Raw genomic sequence first — 25419 nt, forward strand, 5'->3', positions numbered from 1 at the left:
TTAGAAACAATCATCAATGATGTGTATAGATCTTGATGACGGCCTACTTTGCCTTAAGGTAAAGATGTATTGCAGCCAAATCTATTCAAGAGCACAAACCTAGAGAACCGAAAATCTTTTAAGGATAAGTGACACGTCATTCATTTAGGCAGCCATGTTGACATTTAAGCTTGCAATTTCAAAGTGATAAAACTCAGTCCTCATAGTTGATATTGGTTCGGAAAAGTATCACTATATGCGCTTACATGCTGATAGTATACTGATATTTTTTTCAGCTACGATATTGCACTACCAACCTATTTTCATCAATTCGACATTGTGACATGATTTAGCAATAATCATCAACGACGCGTACAAATTTCAATGACACCCTACTTCGCCTTAAGCTTAAATCTTTTTCAATTGGTTAGGGGTTCCTGGGGTAATATGCACCACTTAAGGAAAATGTGCCGAAATGAACACTAAACAACATATATGTAGTGTTTTAACACACGAATCTAGTTGGTTTGGGCTCACCCTACATGGTGTTGAGCGAATATTGATCATAATTACATTAGTTTGTTGGTAATTTTAACATTTTTCAAGCACTACTTTTGCGTGAGTTAAGATTGATACGGGGCACGATGCACCGCTTTTTGGGGTAGAACGCACCACAACATTGAGGCAAGACGCACCTAAACAAAGGGGCATAATGCACCACAACATTGAGGCAAGATGCACCATCGTGTTTTATACGTAATTTTATTTATCGTAAAAACACGAGTTTTTGATGATTTTCGTCTACAAGATGATACAATTGTGCATAAATACGTTAGTAAAGACTTCAAATGACCTTATTTTTATGATTGTAGTTTATTTTGGAATGGATCGTTCTGCCCCGACCAATGGAGTGCATGTTGCCCCAACCGGGCGCCTAACAGAAAATATTATAGAAAATAGAAATCGTTGTGTTATTTCACCAGATCATGCCATCAACAACTTACCCAGTCTCTAATCATCTGTTTTATGGTGAAAGGTTGCAAAAATTCTCGATTCATCGCTTTCAAAACATCATGTGAAATGATGAGAAAGTTACATCAGAATCGTGCTTTTCGAATTTATTGTTATATCTCCCTGTTAAGTTTTTCAAAATGTATCAAATTCTCAGGGTGTCAACAATTTGCAACGTTTCATCAATCCGCATAATGTTTTTCTCTTAAAATTCGTTTATTTCAGAGAAATTGACAAGGTGCGTTTCGCCCCGACAGTGCATATTACCCCAGGAGCCCCTACTTGATGATGGTGGTCGAATAATCAAATTTTCACTGTCAATGGCTACCTGATTCTGGAGATTTGTGCTCTTGAACATTTGAGGTTTTGCAAAATTCATGTTTAACCTAAAAATTGTGAGTATTGTTATAAAAAATTAATAAAGCTTTTCGTACAGTTATAAACAGTTGTTATAAAAAAGTATATCTCGGGAGTCAGTAGTTTATTTTTAATAAATCATTTAATTTAAACAAAGCTTGACAATAAATGTAAGTTGTAACATTTAAAGTTACATAAAAGAATCTCTCTTTTAGGTGAATGGAAACTATTTGATAATCTTACATTAATGCCCATCATATGATTAGTTATTTGTAAGTTGAGAAAAACTTGAAAGAGAGACAAATCTCTTAATAGCTATGGTTTAGTTTGTTTTACTGAGATTGGCACCAATGTCATACCCCATGAGAATGGTAAATTTTTATACTGTTATCAATCAACAAAAAATAAACGAATTTCGAATATTTATTAAATCAATCGGTTTATACGCTCTTTATGTCCAATCTCATCCCCAATGACGGTACATAAAGTAATTTAATCGCGTTAATGATTACCATAATTAGCAGTTTATTTGCAGTTTCAAGTGCTATAAAGCATAACAGCGCCGATTCTATTACATAATTGTTTTCAAATATCAATTAAAAAAAAAATAAAAATCGTAAGACACTAAGCTTATTGACGTGGATCAACGTCCCGCGTAAAAAAAAAATCATTTAAAAAAAACAAAAATGACGTGAAAAAGACGTTTCATGTATGGTCATATCATCACGTAGAACATTGTTTATATATATAAAAGTTATTGGCTCTGTTTTTTACGTCGTTTTTTTGAAACGACAAAATTGTGTCGTAAAAAAAACTACATTATAGTTGGAATATTATTAGCTCATGAGTACATAATATTATTATATTTCAAAATAAAATAACCTGCAAGCAGGCATTGCATTTCATCTCATCTTTGGATCATCTGAGCAAGATATGGATCAAATAAGAAGATATGATCTAGAGCTTTTTGATCATCTTTTTATAAAGATCTATGGCTCTTTTGATGCTCGATAACATCTTTTTGACTTAGTAATCCGTGGTTCGTACGGTGACAGCATTTGAGAGAAGTAAACTTAGTGAAAGATTCACACACTCAACGGAAGTAAGTGAACCGAAATTAAAAGAAACCATTTCATTTTTTTTAGGTTTTGCAGCTGCCCCACTTTACTGGTATAGATTCAAGACTCACTTATGCACTGCAAAGAGCGTAAAACGTACTAGTGAATCTAGTCGCGTATTGGGAATCTTTAATATGAATTTTCCTCACAGATCGATATAAACATCAAGCATTCGAGGACAATAAGTAGTCGCTGGAATATTTCAAACAACAATATAGAGTGATTCCAAGCAACAGCACCAAAATTTGGTAAATTTTTTAATTCATTTTTTTTTTCTATTGAGCTGAAACTTTGCACAGTTTTCCAGTTCCATCTAAATCGTCATTTTCCGATATCAAATCTTCAAGTTGAGTCACGACTAACTTTTCTAAAAATGGTTCAAAAATATTCAAAAATCTGCACAGCAAAAACGGTTCGTTCGATTGTTAGACAACTAAAGAAACAAAGTTAGACAACTAAATAAAGATTCCAAAAAAAATACAAACAGTAAAAAAATTTTTTTTTTGCATTAAAAAACATAATTTTTGACACAAAAACTCAAATATCTCAAAACCCTATCGGAATACCAACGTAATTTTTTGAGGGAAAACTGTCCACTATATTAGCTATCTACCATAAAAATTTGGTGATGGTAAGCCAATAAACAAAAAAGTTATGACATTTCAAACATGTCACAATTTTCACATTTAGTAGAAAAAAAAATTTTTTTTTTTCGGTGTAAATTATTACGGGAACCGCAGTTTGTTGCTGATTTTATTGTTAAGGCCCTTGCGTGAATTAAACAAGTCGTTTTCATGTATTCATTAGTATTATGTATATTATACGTATAAATATTATGTATATGTATAAATATTATATGTATATGTATATATGTATAAATTAAAATGAATTAACAGATTACACGAAAATATTTTTTTTTTTTTACCAGGATATTTTTTTTTAGAGTATGATCGATGAGTTTTTAAATGTTATATATAAACTTTAAAAGTTTTGGATTTGGGTATGCGTTATGAGATCATGAAAACATTTTATTAATACTTATTTATTTATTTATTGTTATTCAATTTTTTTACAATATCGAACACTTTTGCATCATTATCAGTACAGTTCGAGTATAGTTTTGCTTTAATTTTATTTTCTGACAATGGAATGAAACAGTGAAATTTTTGGGTTCCTTGGATCGTTTTCGCGTTATTATATTGCTCGCTGAGCTCTGATGCCGTTAATTCGTACTCTTCAGTAGTAGTAAAACAAAATGATAATTTTGTTAAATCTTCTCTTTTCTGCGATTCGCCCAATCAAATAGTTCTTTTGCAGTTTTAATTGGATGCTCACGTTCTTTGGCTAAACTTGCTCTTGTGGCCATGCGCTTTATGGTTCTTCCAATAGCATCACAAGGACCTTTGCCATGTGACGTAGCAAAGAAATGCCATTCTGCATCAATTCCGTACTTTGATTTAAATTGACATAGGCTCGAAAAATTCTTACGGTTTTTGTACTGCGATGCTGCTCCATCAGACATGAAATATATCTTTCTGATTTCTTTATCCTTATCAACGCGTAAAAAGTTAATCATTTTGGCAATGAACAAATTTACAGATACTGAGTCGTGTCTTAAATCTTCGGAAATTACAATAAAACTAAAATGTTCAATTTGCGTACTTCCATTGAAATAAATAACGAATGGATGAATTGTAGCTTGTTGTACGTTCCAGTGATGGGACTGCACTTCATCTTGCAATACAAAGCTATAGTTTTCAGAAAAATCACAAATGACTAAAAATTCACCTTCTTGTAATGTATTTTTCGTATTTTTTAAAAAGCGGGATTGCTCTGTTTTAATAAAGTCGTGAGGAATTAAACTTTCTAATTTCAAGCAAAAAAATGACACAAACTCATCTACAGGTTTTACAATAGTTTCTAGGTCACACCTATCCGTGGTCACCCATTGCTCAAATGATAACTGATCAATATAATTTTCTTCAAACTCAGCGAATAAAGTATTTTCCAATGATGAAGAATCTGGACAATCCGAACAAGATCGTAGATAGCAATTTGATGTTGTATTTTCACACAAAAGACTACCAGTTAACATTTTAATATCCTTTGATAAATTGATTCTTTTCAAACTATGTAAGATTAGGTTAATATTTTCGTGTGTTGTGCACACACAAACATTATGTGTTCCTGAATTGGATAGAAGCTTGCATTGCCTTGGACGAAGGCTTGCAAATGAGGAAAAACCTACCTTAATATTTTCGTTAATTTCCTTGAAGCGTGTATACGCTTCTTTCAAAGTAGTCATCATTAATCGCGTTTGGATTGCTTGACGCTTTCCATCTTTTTTTACAGATACATAATCTTTTTGGCCAGGCATAGCTCTACTTACTTCATCGTCTTCAAAATATTGAATTATTTTTTCTTTTGTCTCATCTGTTAATGAAGTACTCGACAGTTATTTTTGAATTGTTTTGCCTCTTTTGCTGTATTTCTATTGGTTTTGAACTCATCAATGGCGTCTTGAATAGACCACGAGATTGGCAGCATCGACAAAATCAATATTTTTTCTTTCCTTGTCGTGGCTAGATTCGAGAACCTTTCCTTCATATTCATAATTACCTCATCGTAGTCTGTATTTTCCACATCCTCAGGTCCTAATTTGAAGAGGTTTCTTCGTACAGCTTCGTTGATTTCACGGTATTTTTTCTCGGGATAATTGACGATCCCTTCGTTGAAGCGTTCGATGTTGACCTTCTGGATGCACTCATCTTCTGATTGATTTGTTGAAACAGATGTCGCTGATGGTACCGTGGCAAGACTATCTGCACTTGGTACTTCTGGTAACTCCTCAGTTGTTGTCGGTGCATCTAGTAATTCCTCAGTTGTTGTTGTTTTCGAACTTCCTGCAACCTGATCCACCGATGATGTACAGATTGCCCGTTTGTCAACGTTTAAACGGCAGGACGTACAAATGCGTAAATTTGTATTCAATGTAGACATTGGAGCATAACCAGCCGCTTTCAGTTTATCTATGGTGCTTTCGGTGAGATTTCGTAGCTCTTTCGAACACTTTTTTTCTGCAAACGGCCTGCAACAGTTGAGAAAGCGACTACTCATGTTGCTCGTTAGATTTTAATAAACAAAATCACTTTTAAGTTTTTACTGACTAGTTTGGTGTCGTTTGCTTGAATGAAGAAAAATTTTACAATTAAATCTTTTATAACCATAGTGGTAGTATATTTTTAGCTTTTTCGTGAGTATGTTCATGGTATGTACCTATCATGTTTTTGATGTTGTTGAAGTTACTCGCTTTCTCCCAAATATGATTAACAAAGTCTATTCTCTACCAAGGCGGGTCTATACCCAGGTGTAATCAGATTTTAACTTTGTGGAGAAAACCAGCGCCGAGAAAACCGACCTGCTTTAAGTATACTAGATCACCTGGGTATAGACCCGCCTTGTTCTCTACGAGGTAAACTTTTTGCAGGTAAACTAGTCGTATACCTGTATAGAAAACTTTTTTTGTAGCTTTTGTCTTCAATATTAGATTTCTTATAGGTTTCTTTTATCAAAAGGTTTCAACACTATTGAGAGAATTTTTCTTCAGTTACGTACAATAAAAAATATGACACTGTCAAGACTTTAGATCACAACACTGGATCGCGTCTAACTTTCTAATAGATGCTATAATAGTTATGAATAATTAAATAAAATATCATGAAAACAACTTGTTAACCTCATGTGGTACCCTTAACAAAAAATTCAGCAACAAACTGCGGTCCTAAAAAAAATTAACAATGAAAAAAAAAACTTTTCACTAGGTGTCAAATTTGTGAAATATTTGAAATGTCATAACTTTTTTGTTTATTGGCTTACCATCACCAAATTTTTATGGTAGATAGCTAATATAATGGACCGTTTTTCCTCAAAAAATTACGTTGGTATTCCGATAGGGTTTTGAGATATTTGAGTTTTTGTGACAAAAATGATGTTTTTTAATGCAAAAAAAAATTTTTTACTGTGTGTATTTTTTTTGGAATCTTTATTTAGTTGTCTAACTTTGTTTCTTTAGTTGTCTAACAATCGAACGAACCGTTTTTGCTGTGCAGCTTTTTGAATATTTTTGAACCATTTTCACATACACCCTTTTGAAAAGTTAGTCGTGACTCAACTTGAAGATTTGATATCGGAAAATGACGATTTAGATGGAACTGAAAAACTGTGCAAAGTTTCAGATATTTTTGAAATGGTCGATCAGAATCGACTTGCATGCCTCCGTGGAATCCCTCTATATTTTAAATGGTTGATCGCAAGTTTATATTTACTGGAATCCTCTTTTATTCAAATTAGTTATTCATGTAGAGAAGGTTGCTAGCAGTGTTCCACTTATAAAAAAATAGGCCAATAGACAAAAAACTAAATAAAAAATTACTATTGTATTCGCAGAAATAAACGCATTTTGCATGTATTATATTTTTAAAATGAGAAGTTTGTAGTTGCTCCTTGTACGACATTCGAAAATCTATTTCCCTCCAAATCCATGTTCCATGATTAAGTCGGGCATGATGCGCTATGTAGCATACCGGTTCCACATTACAGCGCACTGTGCATAGCCATTGAAACCTCATAAATTGAACGGAAATTCGTGATAATTTAGCTGGGTATACATGGGAGTACTGAGAAGCGAGGGTTCGCTTGTGTAATAGAAAACTTTTTATCAAACGGAAAATATTTCACTAGTCCACTGATCACTGTTTCCAAGACAAAGATAATCAGTTCAGAATTACTAATCACAAATAACGTTATGGACCGATGCACGACTTCACTATCTGACATTTGAGCGGTGCCGTGTTATTTACGTGACCATGGAAACGAGTGAATTTGGCACCGCACAAACGTCAAATTAGTGAACTCGTGCATTGGTCCATTGAGCACCAGCAATGGACCGATGCACGTGTTCACTTATTTGACGTTTGAGCGGTGCCGAATTCACTGGTTGCCATGGTCACATAAATAACACGGCACCGCTAGAACGTCAAATAGTGAACCCGTGCATAGGTCCATTAGTTTTGAATCAGACATTTCATTATGGACCGATGCACGAGTTCACTATCTGACGTTTCAGCGGTGCCGTGTTATTTACGTGACCATGGCGACTAGTGAATTCGGCACCGCTCAAACGTCAAATTAGTGAAATCGTGCATCGATGCATAGTACCAAATATCTGTCAAGATCATCAAGATGGAATGATAGAATCATTCCAATGCGCTCTTGGATTGAAGATAATATCTTTAAACCATACCAAGATGATCTCTTCGTTCAGATGAGATTGTTATGCCTGGTGTGTTCGCGGTTCAATGCAAGTTGTAAGGTTCAAACCAAATTTGAACATCGGTTCTGTTCATGGGAAGACTGGATCTAGCATAAATTTTACTGTTTCGGAAAAAAAATTGTATAATTTGAACGTAAATGTTTTACATACGAAGATTTGATGCTCTACTTGAACGACAATAATAAAACATAAAACACGGACATCGTTTTAAGCCATTTAACTGCACAGGATGTAATTTAACACTAGACATGGAAAAAGCATACTCCAGTGACACACCCGAGAAACATTCCTGACGAAAAGTTTCAATGGCTGAAGCGGGATTCGAACCCACATCCCATGAAACGATGCTCTTAAATGCCTGACGACACTAACCGCACGGCCGCAAGGCCCACTAAAAACTTATTGATTTTTTTTTTTTGAGTTATGAGTTATCAAAAACTTGCAAAAGTTGATGTTATTTTACTCGATGTCGATAGCATGTATTTACACAAATTGTTAGAAAAGTTAGTTCCATGCAGGGCCGCATTTACGGGTGGCGGAGAAGACCATGTTATAGGAACATTTTAGACATTTAGCTTGGAGAAAGAGACCAAGAAGAGACCAGACAGGAAGCATAAACACAAAACGTAACCTCATAGGAACCAGAAGATAAGGGTTTGTTTCAGGCAATACATTTATTACTCTTTTTTGTAATTCCTCGTGTCAACACTATTACTGTTTGTATTTTTTAATGATTTTCTCTAGGAATTTCATAAGAATTCAGGTATTTTCCGAAAGATTCAGAGCTCATTCCGAAGATTTCTCCAGAAGTTCATCAAGGGATTATTTGTCGTACAGAATTTACCTAATAAAATCCTCCAACAATTCTCTTTCGCTATCTCAAGAATATAACCTGTATTTTTCCAAGGATAACCTTAAAAATTATCTTAGAGATTCCATAAAAAATGAGGAAGTCCTAATTCCCAAGTAATTTCTGGTGATTCTTCCATCGATTTCCTTAGTATTTGCTCCAAGAATTACGTTTAGAACATCTTGAAAAAATATTTGTAGGATATCCTAGAATAACAACTGGAGAATTCGGTTGAAGGATAATTGAAAAAGAGAAACTCCTAGTATAGTCTTCATAAAAAAATTGGGGTAAACCCTGAGGAAATTACTGAAGGTCTTTGGAGTGCTCAAGGATTTCCTGGAGAAAATCTTTTAAGCATCTATTAAAAAACGCAGAAGGATTTTTGGGAAAATTGCAAGAGAAATCTCTAGAAGAATTTCTAGAGAGATCCCTGTATGAGTCCCTGCAAGTATTCCAGATGAAATCTCTGGACAAATCACTAGAAGATTTCTTGAAGTTTTCGTCGAGACATGTTCTTACCTTTTTGGTCTTCCAAAGCCTTGAAGATCCTGTTGAATAGCCGCGTTCAAGTCTTAGAAGTTTTCTCTGGAATCTGTAGAATTTTGCGTATTGATTAAAGTTGTTCAACATACAGATTTGTTTGAAGATATTGAATTTGTTGAAGAAATTGGTGTAGGGCTGGTTACAGGTTGAAAAATAGAGGCAGAGTTTGTAGAAAAGATTTGCTACCAGCCCTACACCACGAACAAATATATAATAAGTTTAATTTGAATTAGGGTACCAATACAGAAACCATTAAATGACTTTTGTGTTGAAAAATGTTTTTTGGGAAAAAAGCCACAAAAGACAATGGCCCCCGGGCACCCACATTCATAAATCCGGACCTGGTTCCATGAATAATCGCAACGCAATAGGTAATAAGAACACTCAACGCGTAGTGCTGTGCAATTTTATGGTGAAATTCCTCTGAATTTTAAAATATTTTCATAAAAGTATTCGCAGTACCGGTTGTACATAATTAAGAAGAACATCAATCATTACAAATGCTTTGCTAATTGTTTTCACATGCTAAAATTTTGTAGGAAATGCCTTTCCTAATAAAAAAAAAACGATTTAAATTCTTTTGATCAACTGTGAACATAAGCCAAGCCAGTAGTCCATTCTAAAATACAAATATAATCTTTTGGACACACACACTTAACTTATTTTACGAATTCCTGTGAAATCTGAACTGCTCGGTAAACTAAATTAACGGAGTACGGTAAATTTTTACAGCATGCGGTAAAAATTCACCGGAATCTGTGAAATTTCAACGGAATTACGGTGTTTTATTTCACCAAACTGTTCAGCTATTGAGATTACGCTGAAATTCATGGATTCCGGTAAAATAAGCTCAGTGTGCATATTGAATCAATTTCATCAGTATCAGGTACGCCGCAGTCTAGCTAAATGCAGTGTTGTGAAAAACTCAATTTCGTGTTGTGGCTTACCCAACGATGATGCAGATCGTTGTCTGTAGAATCGATCCAAACAGATGTCACACATCCGGTGTCCGGTCATTTGGCCGAACGCCGTTTGGTCGAATGCCGTTTGGCCGAATAATGAAACAAAAATAAATTTGCTACAACGCTTTAATTGTTGATTTGCATGATGTGGTGGGACGATAATGATAAAATTTAACCGTCTATTCACAAAGTTGTGGACTCCACATATCGTGCAAGACTCGAAGCTGATGGTTGATTCGTTTCTAGGTTATCAACGGTGTTTTAACGTTTCAAGTGTTTTTAATGATTTTATCATATTTTTTTTCCTTCTTTTAAATAAAGGCTTTTCTTTCGAGTTAGACTAGTTTCATTTATATTGGCAATAGTTTAACTTATGTTTTCATTGTGAATTTTACTTTGTTTAAAACATCGGCAGTTCTTTGTAGTTAGGGTAGGTGCACCAGTTATGGACATAGTGGTTTCCTTTTTCGCCATTACTTTAATGTCTTCATATTCAGAATTTTTTGTATGTTCTAGTAGTTAGATTTAATATATATCTTGATGTTAAAACATTCAAAAAGATTTAAAATGTGAAGGTTATCAAAATTTCTTATATGGCCAAATAGGGAACCACTATGGCCATGTCTGGTACACTTTCCCTATACTGATAAAACTAATATTTACACTCGCTTACATTTTTATAAGAGATTATTCCTTCTTCTGATCATAGGCTGTTCTCTTAAGAGTGAAGTATTTTTCATAGTTATTGGAATTTAGGCTTGTGCATAAAGGGGTCATGCATAATTTTCGTCACGCTTCAAGGTGGGAGGCGGTGGTCAAGCCAAGGGTGACAAGCCGTACAAAATGTTAGAAGGGCTCATACTGTAAATGTGACAACGGGGAGGTTTGGTTGGTGCCGGGCTCGAAAATGTTAAAATTTAGCGTAACATAATTTGTGTACCATCCCAAAGAGTCTTTTTCGAAACATATGTTTTTAACTCATCGGTTGACTTAGGTGAGATGTCTTCCAAGAATAAGATTACAACGTGTGAACTATTCTGCACCGTAGCTTGCGTAAAGCAGTAAACCGAATGACTCAATGAACACTTACGTCGAAGAAGCTCACTTGTTCTTCGTTGTGAAAAAAAACAAAGACTTGTGGTTGCTAGAACTATGAAATATTTAACTTAATACGATTCGAGGAATCGAAGCAACCCGATCCAGCAGAAGGACGATTAAGTCGAAAAACGTCATTTTAGTTACTGTCAAAGGCCTAGAAGACCCCAAACGTGATGCGAAAACCAAACGGCATTCAGCCAAATGGCTTTCGGTCAAATGACTCGGAACCCACACATTCAAAGAATATTCTTCGTTGCTAAGATCTCCGCATGTGACTCTGACAGTCCAACACAACGAGTGTGGTAGCTTTTACTGCAATCTTCTTCGCATACAACGAACGACTCAGATTTGGGATCAATCGGAGAACAACAATTATCGCACTACCTTGTGAAAAAAGATAGCAGTGATGTGATGATTCGACGATAAAAAATCGAGTTTTCTCAAAGAGCCAGTAGATTACAGAAAAAACTTTCACAATAATGAAATTAGCTTCAAGTCAACGAATGTATTAAGTGCAAAAGAGTACCAAAATTACAACAGTAAAAAAAAATTTATGTAAAAACTAATACACCTCAAAGCATCCTTATGATAAGTCTAGAAACGCCCCTACATAAAAAATCGAATAAGATTTTACCTTAATTTGGTTCCATGCAATGAAAGTTTGACCACAAATTACAATTTTATAGTCAAAAAACAACAGATAGCCATAACTTTTCCAAATCTTAATCGATTCTTATGATATTTGTAGTGACAGTCTGAATAGCATTCAAACCACCATGGCATTTACCTGTTTTGTTTTGAATTGAGCTAGAAAGAAACTCTTAATCGAACTTTTGCCCGAGTTTACTCTACAGGCTTCCATACCCGACTGTTTTATATGAAAATAGTGAATGCCTACTTTATTCTGTTTAGTATTTAATTCCGTGGTTTCTATTCTTACATATATAAATGTATGGCAATCAAATAAAGAACAATAATTTGAGCAACACACCCCTGCGGGTGCACAGCTGCAAGTACAATGTGTTGATTTACTTTTCAACCGCAAAAGCTTCATTTGAAAGCGTTTGACCTACTAAATGAGTGCAATTATAAAGTTCCTACTAGCTACTAGCGCGTGCATGCATCTAGTTTGCACACGAGTCAAGGTAAAATTTTCTGTTCTAGTGTTATCGATAGTTTGTTTATGCACTCTGTCTACAGCTTGCTTCGCATTATTAACAACTGAGCGGAAAATGTGTTTCCTAAGAAATAGGTCGATTATAAAGCCACTATTTCAATGACTGCTCTTCTTGCTGCCTTTCGTCTTTTGAAATCATAAATCAAAACCATTACCCATTACCGTCGTCTTCTTCCTTTACTGGGAATGTGTCTGCTTCTGAGTTTAAAGAGTGTTTCCTCAGCTTTCTACTGAACCCAGAAGCTTTCGGCTAGCATGGCTTTGCATGATTGCCACGGACTTTAGATCAAGGGAGGATCCCATTCTAGCCAACCTGATCAGAAACCAATAGCAATATCAATCGCATACCAAACTGACGCAATGGCTCGAGTTATTCTTGAGTTGCTATCACAGACAAACAGACATAACAGTTAGAAAAATTTTCAATTTAAAACACATTACCGCGAACATTGATGCCCAATGGTAAAAATACTGATTTTTGCCTTACGGAAACTAGGTGGCAGTAGTGCGCAAACGTCAAGCGAAAGCGATACGAGCGCTACGAGTGAGCATGTGACACACTAATATTAAAATTGAGCGTTATTTTGCTGTATAATGAAATAATCTCGAGTGTTATGTTCTTTTCTTTGTATTGCTGTTATATCAAAGCCAAAATTAAGACCTTCATGTCCCTTAAAATTACCAAGAGACCTAAAATCAAAAAGTACTAGAAGTGAAGCCCATTCTAAGCATGACTACTTTCTCTTCATTCGTTTGCCATTTTCATCTGCTCGGGATGGTAGCCGCATCATTGAGCTGGAGTAGAAATAAAGCGAAACAACTCAGATTATATTTGTTTCCCCAGAAAGTGCATCAGCCAATTCCAGGCAAATTCATGAGAAGCTTTACCAACAGTTTTATCAATATTCCGGTTGCTTTACATTTCACCAAGTTTCTGCGGTGCTAAAGCTATTATCAGGAAAACGGCTTTTATGCTTTATGGCGAAAACTCGTTCATGTGCTGCTAAAGTTCTGTTCGTGATTGCTCCATAAGATATGCCTGGATTCATGATGATGATTCTGAAAAAAAAGAAGCAAAATAAGCAGCAGTGGTAGTTGTTCGGTGGAGTTTTCATCACAAAGTCGAATCTTCAACGTAATACCATAATGGTTGAACGTCCTGAGAGCTAATTGACTAGCAACAAGTCTTCAGTTCGAGATAGCTTCCCACGCCGCCGAATTTCTCATGATTAGGTCTATTTTATGATGTCTATTTCATGGGCATGCTGTTCGTTGAAGATGATGATGGGCAGACTAGAAATGTTTCTAGCAGTATGGGGTCTGAATATATCAAGGACGAATTCATCGAAGAGCAAGTTTCAGCATTACCATAGTCCACCTTCCTGAAATGCTATTACCAATCTTCAATCAAGTTCTTCTTGTTGTGGAGGCAGAAAATTTTATTCAGTTTATCTTCAAATTAGTTCTGTAAGTAATTCTATCCGCTCATAAACCACGTTATCTAACTTCGGACAATTTGATACCTCTCCCCACCATCCATGTGGGGTATCGTAATCTTTTGCCACGGACAATCTGGATCAACAAAGAACATCCTGAAATATACGTCTTCTTATCTACGACCACAGGGTCATTATATCACTAGCCGATCAGCTAAGAACAAACATTTATATACAACCCATGTAACATTGGTAGCTGAATAACAGGTTTGGAGAACGTCTTAAAGGCTTCAAATCCAGTAATAATACAAGAAGGATATCGCGTACCAGATCAGTTTTGATTTTTAAAGTGTAAATAGTGACTAGTATACTGAATAAGTAGAGCAGGCCTGTTTTCAGTGAGCTATAGCTATAATCCTTTTTAACCCATATCCGCCCAGCGTCCTAAACTATTTTAATTCAGAATCAACTCATCAGGTGGCGCACAGACGCCAACAAATATCGCATATATAAGCAACATATGAAACAACTTTCCGGCGTACAAACATTTGCTTCGTTTATATCTCAGTCCAGCGATGAGATACAAAATTGGTGTTTTCGACAAAGTTGAACAACTAAATAATACTTATTTGCATAGAACCTTATACATTCGGAAAACACTCCCAAGATGGTGCTAGTGAGCCAAAACATTATTTGCTTATACCTTAGTCCAGTTATGAGATACCAAAATGGTGTCTTCAGACAAAGTTGAACAACTAATAGAGACCTATTCGCCTAAAACCTTTTAAGTTCGGAAAACACTCAAAGGATGGCGCTAGTGGTCGAACATTTTGATTGTTCATATCTCAATTCAGTGATGAGATGCAACATTGGCGTCTTCGACAAATGTGTTCTACTAAATGAGATCTATTCACCCGAAAACTTATTAGTTCGGAAAACATTCACTAGATGGCGCTAGATGGCTAATATTGTATTTGCTTGCATCTCAGTTCTGTTATGAGATACAAAATAGGTGTCTTCGACAATGTTGAACAACTAAATGATTCTTAGTCACATAAAACCTTATAACACTCACAAGTGGATCATAAAGGATTCCTGGATTTCAACCAAGCACTTTTGCCCATAAATCACGTTATTTAAGGTGAAACAGTTTGGAAACACTTCTAAGATTGCATTTAAACTTCAAAGGCACAAATCACGTGAAAAAAGCATCCAGCAACAGTAAACTTTTTATTTTGGCTTTATGCACTAGCAGAAAGCTTAAAATAAGAAGATCAGAAACGTTAACCAACTATTTCTCCAGTTTTGTACCTTTGAAAACGTGAGTAGGGGCACAAGTCGGCCATTGTTATGGCCATTTTTGGATTCTGAGATGTTTCACCTTTACTGTTTGTAGTTTTTCCTTCATGGTTATTGTCCCCCCATTTGTTAACCGTGGTCTCAATCACTACGTGTTAAAATTGTCAATTGATGCCCTTAGGCCGTCATGATGTACCTGATCTATTTATGATAAGGTAAGATTACTCCATGGTGTTGATCTTCAGGGTGTTGCAATGCAGCTGATCTACGTGGGATAAGATCAAACGACTTCAGGACGTTGGTATATCATCAACTGGTGTCGTAGAGAGCGTCAAGATGTACCTGATCATCGCAGGATAAGGTCATATTACTCCAGGACGTTGATACAGCTTAAAATGTTCAACTTATTTCCTTTAGGGCGTGAAGATGCACCTGATCTTCGTGGGATAATGTCAAATTATTCCAGGACCTTGTAACAGCTTGAATTTTTCATCTGATGTCTTACAGGGCCAGTGGCGTACTCACAGGAGGATTGCGTTTAGGGTTAAATCCCCTCCAGAGCCAAAAATTAAGGAATAAATTTTTGGTATGAAACGACATGATATTCAAAACATTTTCGGCCACCTTCAACAGCAAATTTGATTATTGATAGAACACTATTGGTCACCATAAAAAAACATCGTATTTTCACTCTCACCATCTTTGAGGATTGATTACTGCCAGTGAAATTTTTTTTTCGAACTCCTGTACATAGTGGCGGCTACTAGTACTCCTAAATTGCTGGATAGGCTCCAAAACTTTGAGATGAATCAAGTTTCGTTACAAGAATCAATTTTTCGATTCACTGAGTTTTCATTTAACTCTTTGAGTTAATCGCTTCTTACTGAAAATCTGAAACGTGTATGATGAGTGAGATTTCAAATGATTTTGCTTCTGCTTAAGGGCTTTGATTGAGGTAAATTGAGATTCGATGATCAAAATCTGACAACATTTTGGGAAAAAAAAACTTCAAATTCTTCCTTAAACATATATTTCAGTACAAATTGTCAAATATATATCAAACTTTTATTTCGAATGAAGTGATGAATGTAAAATTTAAGCTTTGTATTACACACTACGAAAATATGTGGACTCCAAAAAAAAATTTTTTTGTTTTTATTGAACTTGGTCCAAATCTTCTACAGATAATTTTACTTGAATTTGTTGAATCGAGAACTCTTATTTGTATCGAGCAATGTTCACGCGCAGGTGTAGAAGCAACAAATAGCGACTCGTTTTATTTTTATAGATCTTCTGGGTGGTATTTTTGGGTTCGAAGGTTAGGGATTGAAGTATAGCTACCACGTTTGACGGATATCTTTAGATTGAAGCGATCGTTTTTTAACCCCCCTACCGGCAGCTTCATTTTTTATCGCAAGAAAAAGTTCAAATTGCGATAACTTTTTTGGTTTCTCTATATTTTTGCACAATTTTTTCATAAGTTCTCAAAAAACTCTTCTAGTTTAAGAATCCGTGTCGATATTGGTGATTGGTGATAAGGTTTTAAAGATATGCCGATGTTCCTTGGGGGACCATTTTGTTTTACGTCAACTTATTGAAAAAATAAAATGTGGGCTATACAATGCCACGTAATAAGGAGCTTCTCTGAAATAATCATACAAATTTTGGTTAAGTATTTTTAAGAGATATCTTAAAATTACGATATGAGGTTTTTTGAAATTTTCAAGATCTTTATTTGGCCAGCGTGGTACCAGCAACATAAATGCTCATTACTCAAATACGGCTGCACCAAATAGCTTCATATTTTTCACAACAAACGCTTATTAATGTATTGTTCCGAATAGTGAATAGCCAAGGAATTTCGGAATATCTCAGGATCCAGATGATCAATGATCGATGTTGACTCAGATTCTAAAACTAGAAGAGTTTTTAGAGAACTTGTTAAAAAATGGTGCAAAAATACCGAGAAACAAAAAAGTTATTGCGATTTGAATTTTTTTTTCTTGCGGTAAAAATGAAGCTGCCTGTAGAGGGGTTAATAAACTTTAAAATTGACCTGTAAGAAATAGATTTTGAAGAGCAGTCAAATTGAGATGCAGATGCATTAGGATGCACCTGTTCTCGTAATGATTAATCACAGTTCCTACAATTTGAATGAATCAAGACGAAAATTGTAAAAACAAAAATCTGAGAAAAGCTTCTTAGTCGTCGACTAAGCAGGATGACAGGGGAAAAAATCAAAATACAATGTGGAAATTGTATTTATTAATTGATATTTTCTAATATATTTTTTGAGATCAATGCATTGATGATCATTTTTAGAAAAAATAGGTAACAAGATGGCATAAACCCAATAATTTAAGAGATTGTAATTCAACGGCTTAGGTGTCAGGTAACGGGGGATGGCCCTCTATATTCTAATCAGTGCTGGGAATGGTAATAGTAGTAGGCTTAAATTTTCGCGAAAATCACGTGACTCACCCAGTACAGTAGTTCAAAAACGTGAATCTGATCAAGTAGCCTATGTTGGGTGCGCGAATTTTCTAAATCATGAGTGTCATTGAAGGCTCAAAATGCGGGAAATGCAGCGGGAAATAGAACATTTTTCTACAGTAATTCTGGGTTGCCCTTAGCAACGGGTGTTTTGCTATTTTCAAGGCATTTTGCCTACAGTAGCAATGGGCGTGAGTTTCACTGGCTTCGCTGACTGTGATTGGCTTTGCTTGGCTACTGTAGAGTGAATTTTAGATTTTTTCCCAACCCTGATTCTAATGTGCCAGAGAGGTGATTTTGTTTTGTACAGCCTCATCGTGATTTTGAGTCGTATTTTGTTTTGAATAATGACCCTTAGTTAGATCTCATAGAACAGAATCGTTCAAAAGTGGTCGACTTCACCCCATTTTACGTTAACAAGATTTTGATTATTAAACTCCATCTTGCTTTCAGCATTTCTTCATAGTTTCTAATTTTTTTTTCCATATTGGAATTTTCATACGTTTTACAGAATTGACGATACCATCACGGCTCCAATGACGGACATTCGCCGGCCATAGCTCGGAATCGAGCCGGGTGCCCGGGTGGAAGACAATGGCAACTAATCTATCATCAATTTTGTTTGAATCACTGTACACGAATGCTGCCACTGCTACCGCTGCCAATGGATCTCCATCGGACAGTTATACGACTACTGATGCGTTCATCGGAACGCAATGGACCCCGGCGGCAGCGTTGGGTTCCCTGTTGGCCACCGAGCGATCAGAAACTTCACCCGATGGCGCCAATGGCACCGGATGGAACAAAGTACCCCACCAACAACCCCTGCTGCTGGTGCCCTCCTATCTGTCCACGTTGGCAACGATGGCAGCGAATATCGTGGAAGCAAACACCACAACCAATGTGACACTCTCCTACGAAGACTGTAGTCTACTAAATGTGACCTATGGCACGGATGGCCTCAGTACGAGTCACCCGTGGATACTCTGCCTGCCACATGCACCCACCCTTAGCAAAACGGGCGTAATTCGAGTGGTCGTCCTGTCGGCGATGGCCATCGTTTCCCTCCTAGGTAACATTGCCACCATGTGGAGCATTAGAAAAAATCGCAAATCCCGTCGACTAGCGCGCCACAATTGGAGCGCCATCTACTCGCTGATTTTTCACCTCTCTATAGCGGACCTGCTGGTGACTGTGTTCTGTATCATCGGGGAGGCGGCCTGGAGCTATACGGTCGAATGGGTTGCCGGAACGGTGGCCTGCAAGCTGTTCAAGTTGCTCCAAATGTTCAGTCTGTACCTGTCGACCTACGTGCTAGTGCTGATCGGCGTTGACCGGTGGGTTGCCGTTAAGTATCCGATGAAATCACTCAACACGGCCCGACGCTGCCATCGCTTTTTGTGTGGGGCCTACTCGCTGTCGTTCCTGCTCAGCATTCCACAGGTGAGTTTCAAGTGCTTTTATAAATCAGATTTTATCGCTAGACTGGCGATATGAAATATCCAAAATCGCCGTTTTTAAAAGCATATAAAGCGCCGCCGTAGTCTTGTACATTGAACCTTCCTTGTGCATTGCACGGGTAGAAATCAGAATCCAAAAACAAGATTATGACTCATTATATCTTGATTTCAGAGTGTTTTCAGTTTATGAAAATACACCATGATTTGGACTCATGATATCATGATTTGTTGCTGATTGCTCGGAATCATGATTCAAATGCCAAAAAGGCTGAGTCCGTTTATGATCGACAAAATAAAAAAGAATAAAAAATAGCGTACACTGAGATTCGAGCCAAGAACCTTCCGATTTTTTAGCCACTTACCCTACCACTCAACCACTAATCTTGAATTAAGATTGATCGAAACGAATAAGCTGAAGCAAAGTGCACCGCTTAGTGTTTTCACACTGGATGTTACGCTTATGAAGAATCATGATTATGACTCCAGAAACCATGATTTGTGATCCTGATATTATGACCTAACCAATTTATGAACTTCATGATTCGTAAATCATGATTTGGGGATCAGATTTTAATCCGTGTGGGGTCACTATTGGCCAATCAGCCCTGTATAAAGCAGCAGTATCTTTGCAATAAAAAGAGAGAGATATCTAAAAATTTTCTGATCTTTCCTAACTTCAGAAAACGAACAAAAAGATTGATACGGTCAAAATTTTGGTCAATTTTCACTTGACGTAGGAGAAAAGCACTAATTTTCGACCTAAAAGAATTTTGTGCCAATTTTCGGATTTCCATACAAAGTAGGCCAAAATCGTATGGTTGGGTGGAAATTTGACGCTTTTCCCCTATTTCTTTCAATTTTGCATTTAAAAAACCTGTAAATCCCTAATTTTGAAGGTGTGTGTAGAATCTTACTCCTATTTTGATTTTGAAATTCACTCTTCAGTGGTCAAAATGCCGCAAGAAGAGCAGAGTATCAAAATTTAGCTCGTGCAACGCGGAAATCCGAGCCACTCGCACTAAAAGTTAGCAAAATCGCTAAAAGTTGCCAAATAAAGCGTTACAAATGTAATTAAAGTGATTGTCGACAACCAGGAAGCCTGGATCAGAGAGAAATCGAAAACCGGAAGCCACTGGGACGACAAAGAGAGTAGCCGGTAGTTTCAAGTGGAACGCCAACCTCTCTCCGAGATCCGCAAATAAGCTGGGTATGTCATCTACAACTGTACATCTAGCTCAAAAACGAGCCGGATTGTTGACTTACAAGAAGGTACTGACTCCAAATCGCGATAATAAGCAACATACGACAGCCAAAGCGCGATCTCGGAGGCTCAAAAATATGACATTGAAACGCTCCACAGTGGCGTGCCTTCATACAAAGGTCAAACAAAACCTCAAATGCATTCCAAATCACTTGAAAATGATGATCTATTAACTTTCTTCGAAAAATCTATTTTCTAGTGAAATTTGTTCAGATTCAGATTTGTCTTCAAATCAAATAAAATGGCTAGTATTACATAAAATGTTGTTGTAATGCAAAAATTTGCATATAAACCTGAACTGGAGACACAACTTTAACTTCTTCTTAGAAATTTCAATAAAATTTCAAACGAATTATGCAATTGGGTTGGGACTTGAATGATGAAATATGAAAATGAAATTTTCACCTCTAAGGGAAAGAGGGACAAGAAAAACTATTATACATTTGAAAGTATGGGTAGTTTGCCGCTAAAAAGTGGGTAACTCATTTCACGAAACACCCCACATAAAACGGACGGAGTTTCAAAAATTATTTTTTTATTAAGAAATATTTTGAAAAACATTTTTTACTGCAAGGAAGAACTTAAGGTGATTATAAAACGAAGCCAAGCTTTGAATTTTCAAGTGCACAATACGAGAGAATCTGACAACCGTTCGCGTTGAAAATCAATCAAATTGCTCACTTGGTGGTGGTGACCAATGGGATAGATTTTCAACGCGGAGTGCTGTTTGGTTCTCAAGTCTTGTGCTCTTGAAAATTTGAGGTGTGGCTTCGTTCTATAATCACATTAACATGGTAAAAAATAAAGAGTGGTCATCTAATCTAGGCCTTCTACGATTTCAAATAAAGCCTGTTGAGCTCAAATCGGTTTTTGATTTCAATGAGATAGGGGGACATGGGGCAAGAAGGACACCCGGGGCAAGAGTGCCACCTCTAATTTCACGTAGTTCAAATCAATTTTTTGATGTTTAACGCACTATAAGTATAAATTGAGTACTAATTGAGGGTTGTGTAAATATTACAGTGAAAAATGTTTAGTACAAAAAATTAGAAAAATGTCTTTAACTCACCAACGCAAAATATGCGAAATATTATAAGAATGTAAGACTGAAAAACAAGGTTTGACTCCCAATAAATACAAAACATATTGATTTTTCCGCACAGTATTGATGATTTTCAATTGTTTAATATGATTGTGAGGATTTTTTTTTTCGAAAAAATCCTTTTGACATTAAATTTTTCATATATAATAACAGTATGTCTTATGGGGCAAGAGGGACACCGCAATTTTCTCATATAAAATCAAATGAACTTATATTTTTCTTGTTTAATATTGCATTCAATCAATGTTTCCTACTAAATAAAATCAAAAATGGACATTCAAAATGGTTTCAGAAAATGTTTACTATTATTGTTACAGTCAAATAAGATGAAAACGAAATTAATTTCGTAAAATTACTTTTTAACTATAAGTCAACTTTTATCCCTCAGGAGTTCTGTTTGATCCTTCGACCTTGACGCTTGCTTTTCCCGGGGCAAGCGACGAGGGCAGGATCAAACATGTCGCGCGTCGGTCTCGTAAGTGAAAAAGTGGCGTGATCGGTGAGTTCGGTTGAAGAAAGTGAAAAAGTGCAGCGATCGGTTAGTTCTGTTTGATCTTTCGACCTTGACACTTGCTTTTCCCGGGGCAAGCGACGAGGGCAGGATCAAACATGTCGCGCGTCGGTCTCGTAAGTGAAAAAGTGGCGTGATCGGTGAGTTCGGTTGAAGAAAGTGAAAAAGTGCCGCGATCGGTTAGTTCTGTTTGATCTTTCGACCTTGACACTTACTTTTGCCGGGACGAGCAACGAGGGCAGGATCAAACATGTCGCGCGTCGGTCTCGTAAGTGAAAAAGTGGCGTGATCGATGAGTTCGGTTGAAGAAAGTGAAAAAGTGCCGCGATCGGTTAGTTCTGTTTGATCTTTCGACCTTGACACTTGCTTTTCCCGGGGCAAGCGACGAGGGCAGGATCAAACATGTCGACCATCGGTCTCGTAAGTGAAAAAGTGGCGTGATCGGTGAGTTCGGTTGAAGAAAGTGAAAAAGTGCCGCGATCGGTTAGTTCTGTTTGATCTTTCGACCTTGACACTTGCTTTTGCCGGGGCGAGCGACGAGGGCAGGATCAAACATGTCGCGCGTTGGTCTAGTAAGTGAAAAAGTGGCGTGATCGATGAGTTCGGTTGGAGTAACTGAAAAAGTGCCGCGATCGGTTAGTTCTGTTTGATCCTTCGACCTTGACGCTTGCTCCTGGGCAGTGCGTCAAGAAAGCCCGAACAGTTTTTTTTTTTTATTCTTTTTGGGTCGCGCGCTAATTTTTTTTTTCCTGAGTGCTTTTTTATAGCCGAGCAAACGAGTGAAGCCGAAAGTGGATTGTGGCTGCTCAGTCAAGGATAACGGATCAATTGGTGAGCTCGTTTTATGCTACTATTTCTAATCTATAAAATATGTATGACTGCACATTCAATCGTTACAATGGTGGGATGTGTATATGATTTTTCAACAAACTATGGATGGTTCGTCACTGTGAGTGTCGACACAAACTCTGATTCATGATTTATTTATGTTTAACATTTTTTTTTTCAGAACACCTCTTATATACCTTTATTTTTGTAATTAAAAAAACTTTGAATGGTTCGACACTACAAGTGTAGACTTGCGAAAGGTTCACTTTATTCAACAAACTTTGGATGGTTCGCCACTGTAAGTGTCGGCATAAGAATAAGAGTGTTCTATGATGTACCAACCAATCGAGTTTTTTGTTTCTTTTCAAATGAGTAAAATATAATAACCCATGCTTTCGTCCTAACAGCTGTAGGAATGTTACATTTAGGTATTTGTTCAACAAACTTTGAATGGTTCGTCGGTTCTCCGACATTACCCGGAAAACCATTACCCGGAATGCAATTTACCGGAAGACCATTACCCGGAAAACCATTTACCGGAATGAACCATTTACCGGAAAACCATTACCCGGAAGGACCATTTACCGGAAAATTATTTCTCCATTTCTCGACTTTTTTCATTAACATCCTTTTAACCGTTTTATGGTTATTTATGTCAGTACGTTGACATACAAATATTTAAAATGACCACTAACGATAAGGTTCTTATTTCAAAATACATAACCACCAGAGAGGAGTCTTAGATATCTTCATACTTGATCATGTCAATATGCACCATCTTCATATATTTGCATTTCATAAATGATTCACCCTTCTTTTAAAAATAAGCTGTTTATTCAACTTATCTTTTCAGCTTGTCTTGGCTGAACTGGCTTAATTTGACTACAACTATGTAACTTTGCGTTTAATATTCGACCATCGATTCTTCAAGTGTCCAAATGTTAATAAATAAGCAATGATTAGAATTTTTAATACTTTCGCCGAATGTCGTTTCCGCAAACGTCAATCAACCGATTGTAAATCCCCCGTATATTCCTTTTTCTAGAATGACCCATTTCGGGTCATCTGATATTCACCCTTCTTTATTTGGTTGGCGGTTTTTTCGAGTTCCACCGATCTTGGTATTTTTAGGAAAATGTGTTTGGTCGAAAATGATCAAATATCTTATTGTTTTGATTGCTTATTGCTATTTCTTGTTTATTACACTGGCATTGAATTCAGGGTACATATATTCAGAGTTATGACATTCGGAGAAAAATAGCACAATCAATCAAACTCAAAGAAAAGTAGATCTATTGAGGTTCCAAAGATGGACGTTACAATGGCGAATAGTGTCCCTACTCTCAATCACCAAGGCACTCTTAGTTTTCGTCTTGATTTTTTTTAGCTTTCCCCAAACCATAAAGCTGGCATGAGAATTGAACTGTTGTTTGTTGCTTTCCTCGCAATATGAGTGTTTTTTTATATTAGCATTGGATTCTGATCTGTTTTAAGGTTGAAGCCAAACCTCAAATTTTCAAGAGCACAAATCTGGAGAACCGAACATCCGTTCAGGTTGAAAACTTAATCGATTGGTCACTAGCTGGTGATGAACAATTGATTAAGTTTTCAGCTCAAACGGTTGTCCGGTTCTCCAGATCCGTGCTCTTGAAAATTTGAAGTTTGGCTTCGATTCATCTTCACCTTAACGTAAAGGAATAAGAAAACCATCATAACTCCAAACATTTTTAAATGCTGAGATGTTCCATTTACTCAAATGCAACCTACCTTATATGTAAGGCTTTTTTCGATTTCGATTTATAATGATGGTACCTTCCAAGTAGTCTCGGACATAAAAGAAAATTAAAAATTATTTTCATTCTTTCTATCCTTGCCTGTAATGTTTAGTTTTATAGCCTAAATTTGAAGACATAGTATTCCGATCTTATCAGGCGATTGATTTTTTTTTAATTAGGTCGCCAATGAAATTAGATGTTCAATCAAATTTTGGTATCGTGATATTCGTTCATAGTTTAAGGTTTACGTTGCGGCAAGATGAAGTTATTCAAAAAGATCAAGCTGAGGTTGGTAAAATTGAATACCGCTGTTTCAAAATTATTTCTGGTTGACAATTTTCGAAAACGTTTCAGAGCTAGAGTACTTACATATATGTCAAACTATGAATGAATGCAAAAATGGTCGGTTGACAAAAGCTCTCAGCTATTAACTGTAGAAATGCTCCTAGAACAGCTGAGAAGCATGTATTGTCCCAGTTGAGTCGTAACGCCGGCAAGAAGAACATATTTGGTCCATAGCTGTTTGGAGATGTCTTTTGAAATAGTGTTTATGGAAACCGAGGAAGTCAAGAATGTCCATGGTTAGCGTGACATAATTTGTGCTGGGAATCAATGAAAGGTTGCCGAAAATGGAAGATTTGGCTTTCCGGGTAATGGTGCATTCCGGTAAATAGTACATTCCGCTAAATGGTTTTTCCGGGTAATGGTACATTCCGGTAAATGGTCTTCCGGTAAATTGTATTCCGGGTAATGGTATTCCGGGTAATGGTATAGAATCTGGTTCGTCACCTCAAGTGTCGGCAAAATTTTCCTCTACATAGAAATTG

At 36.5% G+C, this 25419-nt stretch overlaps 1 protein-coding gene across 2 annotated transcripts in view; it reads left to right on the forward strand.

The window, feature by feature from the left end:
* The window catches only part of LOC5574876 (gonadotropin-releasing hormone receptor), a 293895-nt gene that overhangs the window by 84889 nt on the left and 183587 nt on the right, over window positions 1-25419 (forward strand). For both annotated transcript variants that reach the window (XM_021850179.1, XM_021850180.1), the window contains exon 2: window positions 18167-19098. In XM_021850179.1, the coding sequence (XP_021705871.1) occupies window positions 18250-19098 (849 nt within the window). In that variant the 5' untranslated portion in view covers window positions 18167-18249. The remainder of the gene's footprint in view (window positions 1-18166; window positions 19099-25419) is intronic.

The sequence above is a fragment of the Aedes aegypti genome, chromosome 3 (assembly GCF_002204515.2).
Source record: "Aedes aegypti strain LVP_AGWG chromosome 3, AaegL5.0 Primary Assembly, whole genome shotgun sequence".
Classification (NCBI taxonomy): domain Eukaryota; kingdom Metazoa; phylum Arthropoda; class Insecta; order Diptera; family Culicidae; genus Aedes; species Aedes aegypti.